At 38.1% G+C, this 9,276-nt stretch overlaps 1 protein-coding gene across 1 annotated transcript; it reads left to right on the top strand.

Moving 5' to 3' along the window:
- Window positions 1-1,846: 1,846 nt before the first annotated feature.
- LOC147401686 (nitrate reductase [NADH]-like) lies at window positions 1,847-7,863 on the top strand. The gene is made up of 4 exons (XM_086443046.1): window positions 1,847-2,902; window positions 3,028-3,168; window positions 4,667-4,899; window positions 6,380-7,863. Exons 1-4 carry the CDS (start codon window positions 1,906-1,908, stop codon window positions 7,709-7,711), a joined length of 2,703 nt encoding a protein of 900 aa, XP_086299172.1. The 5' UTR covers window positions 1,847-1,905; the 3' UTR covers window positions 7,712-7,863.
- Window positions 7,864-9,276: the final 1,413 nt, after the last annotated feature.

The raw sequence follows: 9,276 nt of genomic DNA, 5'->3' as shown, positions 1-9,276 counted from the left end.
GGTTTGTGGTGCAGTCAAATACTTCAAACTTTAGAAGATGGAATACCCTCGGAGGTTCGACTACCATTATTGCTTCCGATAATGGGGTTCCTTGAAGTTTTCGAATTACATTCTGATCTATTCTACCAGCATTTCTTTCTTGGGTATTCTTGTCATCTCTTCGTTGTAGCAAATTTTCCATTTTTTCCTTAGTCATGTGCTCTCGAGCAACGATATTTCCGTCGACAACTACAGCCCTTCTTGAGTCCTTAGTTTGTTCTAGATTTACTTGTTCAGATCCGTCTGTTGAGATATCCTTCATTTGATGTCCCGATCTCCAGTTCCTTCCGTACCTTCAGCTTATTGTTGATGTAGCCTTTCATTCTCCTTCTTAAGGGTTTTTATTTCCATACCATGCTTCTCCAATCCTACATTGATTTTCGTCCTCACTTGCATGAGCAACTGATGCATAGCTTGAATAGGATCTTGATGATCAGCCTCACCTTGAGGTGTTGTTTCTTTATTTCCATTCCCTTCTTGCCTTGTTCTTGCCATGATAGTTGTTTCACCTTGTTCATTTCCCACGAACGACGTTAAATTATAGATACAATTTCTTGCACGACCTTGAGATCTTCAACTTCCTTCTTTTATTTAGTGCTCGTTACGTTCCTCGAGATGCCTACAACACAACCTCTTCGATGTTTTAGTCAGAATCTTATATTAATGATTAGTAATTCTAATTTTGAGGAAGAATCCATTACCTTCAACCTTTTCTTCTTTTCCTATTTATAAGATTTCCGTCGTTTATCAAACAGAATATTCCCTCTTCTTTTGGTAACGAATTAACGTGTATCTTATTATGGAATGTGTTTTTATTCATTCCTTATTATGTGGGGATTTTCCTTCAATCAAGGATAATCTCTCGAATTTTGGATCAAATCATACCTTACTTTATCCTAAATCCCTAATTCCTTGGGATTCGATTATGGCGTTTGCCCCTACAGTGAAATATCATTCCGAGTCCAGCTTATCATTCCTATCCCAAGGTGGGGATGTTGTAGATTTTCTAGTTCATCGGACATGGTACTTTAGAGAAAGTCAATGCATACTGAGTTGCTAGTGATGCCATGTGTCATGATCTCGTGCGTTACAAAAAATATCCTCCTTGTAAATCCATCAATTTCGTGTAATTTTTGAATTGTGTTCCACGCTCGTGTTAGGACTTAAGATTGCCACCCCTTAATAAGTCTACATACAAACAATTAATTAAGTTGCGAGAGTATTTATGAATCAGTGATACGACCAGCTAACAATAATAACCTAACATGATTCAAATTCATTGGAAAATATTATTTAAGAAAAAATTAATCCATGAAAAATTGGTATCAATCCTAGAAAACTAATTTTTTAACATTGAAAGTGTCGAATTGATTGATACTAGAAAAGTCTTCCTAAAGGTGGAAAAATGCAGTCTCAAAGGGGCAAACGTGATATTAACATGTGCTAAGAGAATATAGCTATTCTTAGAGAATTATTGAGATTCTAACACGTGTCCATCGAACCTAGAAAAGTCGCGTAGTATGTTTGATTGATTATGAAGGAAAAGCTGTGTTGGATTTTTTTAGTACACGGGGTGTGTACGTGTGGCTGTAGCCAAGCCAACGCCCCACAAAAATGGTACTAAACTCAAACCACGGCTCGACTATCACGGCGTCCGTCTTTAGAGCGTGGCTCGGCGATTTTCTTTTGCTGACGTCACCCTTCATCTAACGTAAGTGTGGTGTGTGGATCCCACATTTTAACTCGACCCATTCCAAACCCACGACCCTATATAAGATCCTAACCACACGTCCAAACTCTTTATTCTCTCACCACAAGAGCGAAAGAGAGAAAGAAAGAGAAAGAGAAAGAGAACACCAGTCTCCAATGGCGGCTTCAGTAGAGAACCGGCAGTTCAATCGCCACGAACCCGGTCTAAACACCATGATTCGTGGGTTCAAAACTGGTTCAAACCACCGATCCGACTCGCCTTCGCGTAGTTGCAACTTCCCATCAAACTCATCCAAAAACCAACGCAACATAGATGATTCGTCAAGCGACGAAGAACAAGAGAGCGATTTAATAGACTTCAGCAAACTCAATATCGAATTAGAACCGTCGATCTTGGATCCCAAAGACGAAGCAACGGCTGACAGTTGGATCGAGCGTAACCCTTCAATGATCCGTCTGACAGGGAAACACCCATTCAACTCGGAACCACCTCTGACTCGTTTAATGCACCACGGGTTCCTCACACCGGTTCCACTCCACTACGTACGGAACCACGGTCCAGTTCCTAAAGCTAATTGGAAAGACTGGACCGTCGAAGTTTGTGGACTCGTTAAACGACCCACGCGATTCACTATGGACCAACTCGTTACCGAGTTCCCAACTCGCGAGTTCCCAGCAACACTGGTTTGCGCGGGTAACAGACGTAAAGAACAAAACATGGTGAAACAAACCATTGGGTTCAACTGGGGTGCTGCGGGTGTATCAACTTCAGTGTGGAGCGGTGTACGATTGGTTGATGTTCTCAAACGATGCGGCATCCTCAGCCGCCGTAAAGGAGCCCTTAATGTGTGTTTCGAAGGAGCGGAAGATCTACCTGGTGGTGGTGGGTCTAAGTACGGTACAAGCTTAAGGAAGGAGATTGCTATGGATGCTTCGCGAGACATCATATTAGCTTACATGCAGAATGGTGACCGTTTATCACCAGATCATGGATTTCCAGTACGGATGATCATACCCGGATTTATTGGAGGTAGAATGGTAAAATGGTTGACCAGAATTATAGTTACTACGGAGGAGTCACAGAATTATTATCATTTTAAGGACAATAGGGTCCTCCCTTCCCACGTGGACGCAGAGCTAGCAAACGCCGAAGGTACACTACGCACCCACTTTCAACTCTCATAATTAATTATTAGCTAGATTCTATTCGAATCTCGAATCTGAACTGAGATAATGATTTGGTGTTTCTGCGTTCCACGATAAAATTTTGAAAAACAGCTTGGTGGTATAAGCCCGAACATATCATCAACCAGTTGAACATAAATTCGGTTATTACAACACCGAATCATGAGGAGATTCTGCCGATTAATTCGGCAACCACACAGATGCCTTACACGTTAAGGGGCTACGCATATTCCGGTGAGTGATTCATTCTTCAGTATTTTATATGGAATCTTTTGGATGTGGAATCTTGTGGCTTTTTAAAAATACAGAAAAAAAATATCATACAGTGGGTGTTAGGTGCATGAACCTCGATGCTCCCTACTTTTTAAATATGCGCCCACACAGATCGATTTGCCTTGTTTTTTAAAAAACTTTAATATTGAAAAGTTGATTGATGTTGCGTATACTCAAACCATAGTATTGAGTATAAATTGGCTATTTCCACTTTTTATTATTATAATGAAAGTGAAAAGACACGTGGCATTATATAAAATTTTAGAAGAAAAAGATATGACATGAGTGTGTGTACCATGTATAAGGGTAAGGAGACCCATTCATACAGTGCTTCACGAGACGAGCTATTGGATATTTTATTTTTGGCCTTTTTGTCTCCATCTCAAAAGGGGGTGGGGTTGAAAGCAAACTTTGTTCCGGTCTTTACTAAGGAAGAAATTTTTATTTTTATTTTTTCAATTTTTTTTTTAGGGAGCTTCTATTGCCCCCCACCAACCTCTCCTAATGCCACCTTACATGTGCACTAATTCGATTTAAATAAGAATTGGGGTAATTCGATTTAAATAAGAATTGGGGTGGCGTTAGAGAAAGTTGGTGTGGCAATAGAATCTCTCTTTTCTTATTTTAAAAACGAAATGGGTTAGTGCCTTAGATTAGTAGTTTAAGGCAAGTTTTGAACACAAGTCATGGAGTCAACATTTGCATACTTCAACCAGCTTTTTCCCCTTAGACAAGTTGGCACCTTCACCTAACTAGTAAGTTGGGTTAACATTATTAGATATTTAGGTTAAAAGCTAATTATTTTCTCGAATACGTTCTACTAATAATATCATAATCAATTCTTAAGAATGAGTTATATTAAGGGTCTCTTTCTGGTGAAATTCATATTCTATGAAATTTGAAATCCATGAAAAATGGGTTGGGTTAAAAAAATCAAATTCTATCATTTGATTGCATCTCAAACATAAATAAATAATAATAATAAAAGAGAGGGAGAGAGAGAGTAGCGGCAAAGGCGTAGTAGGGGGTGGAGCGAACGGAGGATGAAGGGAAAGAAGAAGAATAAGAAAATAAGAGATTGTGGTTTTAACAATAAGTGAGAAAATGAAATCCAGTCCTTGTTGGATTTTTGGATGATCAAGGTGGAAATCTATTTTTCATGAAAAAATTCATTCAAACACATGAAAAATATGATTTTCTATGAAAAATGGATTTCTCACCTATTGTCCATGATTAATAAAACACATCCTTAATAAATGATCATCATTTGGTGAGGATGTCCCTCGAGACACAAATGATTCATTATAGGCATACCTAAAATAAGTATGGGCTAACAATTTTACCATTTATGAACTTTCTTAATTTTATTTTACCAGGATAAAATAATCAATTATTAATAATGATTGCTAAATGATCCCTAATTATTATTATTTATTTATTTATTAATTTCTTGGTGCAGGTGGGGGGAACAAGGTGACACGTGTGGAGGTAACATTGGATGGTGGAGAGACATGGCTATTGGGCACCTTAGATCACCCAGAGAAACCTAACAAGTATGGCAAATACTGGTGCTGGTGCTTCTGGTCCCTAGAAGTTGATGTTCTTAACCTACTTGGAGCCAAAGAAATAGCTGTTCGAGCCTGGGATGAGACCCACAACACTCAACCCGAAAAGCTCATCTGGAATGTCATGGTGCGTTTGTTTGTGGCCTTTAAATTTAGATTACTCTCTTTCTTAAAGTCAATCAACTACACGTATTATTCTTCCCACCACATATTTTAATGTGGGCCCATTTGATAGCAAAATATGACATTCACATGTTAATGTTTTCTATATATCCTCTGTAAGTGGTCCAACTATTACACCAATCAGCAGGATCAGTGGGCTTCTTACTGGTTCAACTGATTGGTCTGGCCTTCATCCAATAAGATGGACCCGTAGTTATGAAATATTATGCTATTGGTACTAGTGAGAACAAACTGAGTCGCGTTAGGGTATGGTTTGAAACTATGTTACCTGGTTTGTGTGTTCGAATTCGGGTTTGGAGTTTCCGGTTCTCCTGTCTAAAATGAACCCAATTCGTAGAGATAGGTAGAGAAAATTCGTTTTTGGATTTGTTAATTCGATTCACAGGCTTGATTCAATTGTGCATATATATATAATTCAAGTATACAAGTTATAATTATAATTATAATATTAATTTTTTTAAATTAAATAAAAATAATTTAGTAAAATAGTCTAAATTTTAAATATCAACAATGAAAATAATAGAAAAATTAATTAAAAAAATATTTGGTTTGTCAAATTTCATACTTGTGTTCGCCGAACCAAATGTTTTGGTTCGCAGAACCCAACCAAAATTTGGTGGGTTCATGGTTTGCTTGATTTTACGAACTCAATACGAATTGTACCGTGAACTTGTTCCTGGTTTAGATTAGTAAAAATGAGTTGGGTAACATAGGTTTGAAAAAAGAGATTCTATTGCCACACCAACTTTGGCCAAGAGAACCTCAATTCATATGAAATCACCAAAGAATTATCACGGTACTAATATAGATCTTGGGTGCTCTTAATAAAAGTTGATGTAGAAATAGAAGTTTTCTTTAAAAATTTTGGTTCAAAGAAAAATCAATTTAGGTTTTTACAGAATTTTGATTGACCAATTGCACGACATCGCTTGTATTGTTGAAAATCGGGAAAATCTCCAATACACGCGACATCCTATGAATCTTGAAATTCATAATTGTAAAATGCCTTACTAGTTTTTTCTACCATGAAGTGGATAGCTCAATGAATTTCTCAACTCAGCTGAGTTAATTGGTAGGGATCCATTTTGAAGTTTTATTTTCCTTTCTTATAATATGAAATATTTTTGGGAATTTAAATGCTTCTTATCAAATATAGCACGTGGATTTGTGATCGTAGCATCTACTAATCCAATTTATAGTAGAAAATGAATTATTTTTATTTATGAATACATTTTACCAATTTTATTTGGACCCATATGGGATAACTTGAATTTTCCGAGTCAAATCGGATCGTCCGTGTTAATTCTCAATCTTCCAATCCAGAAACCACGCCTACCAGTTTTACATGCAAATGCAAGTTGCATTATTTTTTGTTGTATTCTTAAGCTCATGGTGTTAAAATACGCTGATGGTGTTATGTGCAGGGGATGATGAATAATTGCTGGTTCCGAGTGAAGATAAACGTGTGCAAGCCACGAAAGACTGAGATTGGCCTCGTGTTCGAGCACCCAACTCAACCTGGAAACCAACCCGGTGGATGGATGGCTCGGCAAAAGCATCTCGAGTTAACTTCCGAAACTCAGCAAACCCTAAAGAAGAGCGTCTCCACACCCTTTATGAACACTTCTTCAAGGATGTACTCCATGTACGAGGTGAAAAAACACAACTCGGCCGAGTCAACCTGGATTGTTGTTCATGGTCACGTCTATGACTGCACTTCGTTCCTTAAAGACCACCCTGGAGGCGTTGATAGCATCCTCATCAATGCGGGTACGGATTGCACTGAAGAATTTGATGCAATTCACTCTAATAAAGCCAAGGGGATGCTTGAAGAGTATCGAATCGGTGAACTCATCACCACGGGTTACACCTCTGACTCATCCATCACTTCACCGAATAACTCAGTCCACGGTGGATTAATCATGACTCCCCTTGCCCCCATTAAAGAAGACGTAGTTTCAAGAAACCCAGCTCTAATACCACGTGAGAAAATAAAATGCAAACTTATATCAAAAACTTCAATCTCCCATGATGTTCGTATCTTCAGATTTGCGTTGCCATCTCCTGATCAAGTTCTAGGGTTACCACTAGGGAAGCATATATTTCTTTGCGCAAGCATAGACGATAAGTTATGTATCCGTGCATACACTCCTACAAGCTTCATTGACGTAGTGGGCTACTTCGATCTTGTCATCAAGATCTACTTCAAGGGTGTGAACCCTAAATTTCCTAATGGTGGGATTATGTCACAATACCTAGACTCACTCCCATTGGGTTCAACAATTGACGTCAAGGGTCCATTAGGCCACATTGAGTACACAGGCCGAGGTAACTTCATCATTCATGGCAAACAAAGGTTTGCTAAGCGGCTTGCAATGATAGCAGGTGGTACAGGCATCACACCCATCTATCAGGTAATTCAGGCAATCATGAAAGACCCAGAAGATGATACAGAGATGTATGTAGTGTATGCAAACCGAACCGAAGATGATATATTGCTAAGGGAGGAACTCGATGCGTGGGCGGAGAAGTATGAGAAGTTGAAGGTATGGTATGTAATTGGGGAGTCATTGAAGGAAGGGTGGAAGTATAGTGTGGGGTTCATCACAGAGGCTATTCTAAGGGAGAATATACCTGAAGGATCAAATGACACGCTTGCATTGGCATGTGGACCACCGCCCATGATTCAGTTTGCGGTTACACCGAACTTGGAGAAGATGAACTATGACGTGAAGAACTCATTATTGGTGTTTTAGGGAAGCTGAGGGATTTTAGAGTGGCATACGCGTTGTTAGAGTTGTGCATATTGTATTTTTTTGTTTTTTTGCTTGTTTGTACGATCTAGTAAGGAGATCCTTCTTCCTCTTAAATCCCATCATGACTTTCATTAATAATTATTTGATTGTATCATGGTGTTTTCTGTTTACAATGGAATTCAAAAGGAAAAGACCAAGACCATGTACGGGCAGAAAAAAAATCGCTTCGAGTCCAAAAATCATACTGACAAACTAGGTTTTGAGAAAAACATCGTCAACTAGAAGATCAAAGAGACAAAACTCTCATCTCTGGGACTAACATTTCATAATAAATACCATTACAAAAATGCAGAAGTGGAACTATATGTAGACTGGGGGAGGGGGGAAGGCCACCGAAGTATCCCCACCTTTGGTGAGACTAATCTACCTGGGCTGTAGGCGCCATCCAACTCCTTGTCACGTATTACGACGTTTAAGTAGCCATATTTCTGTGGAGGGGCATGTAGAGACACGGAGTCCCGACCTAGGAGCAAACCCAGTCACTCCTTACCATCTTATCTAACCCCTGGTGGGTGTTTTCAAAAATATTTTATCTCATAAATAATAAATCCTTCAGTTATCATAGCACATGTATGGCCGTGCGTCCCTACTGTGATTTAAATGCAATGCCATTACTAGAGCATCACATACCGATTTAAATGCAATGCCATTACTAGAGCATCACATACCCACCGCTACTGAGTTAGAAAAATGTTGTTTCCTTAAGCTTCATGGATTCATATATAGCTGGGTTCATGTGCAAGTGATAGTTTAAGTTGAATCCAAAGATGACAAACCAGATGAGGCAATATGAAGTACTTTCTTTCCTAACTAATTATACTTCCATTTACTTGATTACAACAACATACATCATCGTTTACTACATTCATTAAATAAAATAAGGGGAAAAAAAAAAAAAATACAAACCTGAATTCAAGGACCTTATAAAGGATCAAACTGCATATATCCTTCTCCAAATTAAGAAAGAAAAATGTATCTACCAAGTTTATGTACTTACTCTTTGATTGAACGAACAAACTTCTTTAGTGTCATCAACCATTTCTTTTAGAAAACTTGTACAATATATTTAGTCCAACAATATCAAATGTGCATTCATTGAATGAGAACATTTGCTAGAGATGTTTTTCCTTTATCTTGCATGTAAAAAAATAAGAGGCTCCAAGATATCTCAGTCAATGTATACTTTGTACTCATTTTTTTTTTCTAATTCCTAATAAGGCAGGGAATGTTGTTCTTGCCACATGAGCTAATCATATGTTGACTACATTTTTATGCGGGTTAATGGGGTCTAATTAAAGATGGTCAAAGAATAATATTTTGGAATGGTGATGATCACACTACAATGGTGAGAAGAAATGTTTTGGTGCAAGTTGACGGTTCTAAGTTGATAAGACAAAGTATAACAATACAATTGATTGAACGAGTAAAATAGAACCGAAGACGTGATGAAGATATATATATATATATATTTAAATTAAGAGTCGTGATGAATTCACACGGTCTTG

The sequence above is a fragment of the Akebia trifoliata genome, chromosome 5 (genome assembly GCF_017979445.1).
Source record: "Akebia trifoliata isolate Shusen 1 chromosome 5, ASM1797944v1, whole genome shotgun sequence".
NCBI lineage: Eukaryota > Viridiplantae > Streptophyta > Magnoliopsida > Ranunculales > Lardizabalaceae > Akebia > Akebia trifoliata.
Note: the sequence above shows the minus strand (reverse complement) of the source record. Positions and strands in the feature narration are given on the sequence as shown.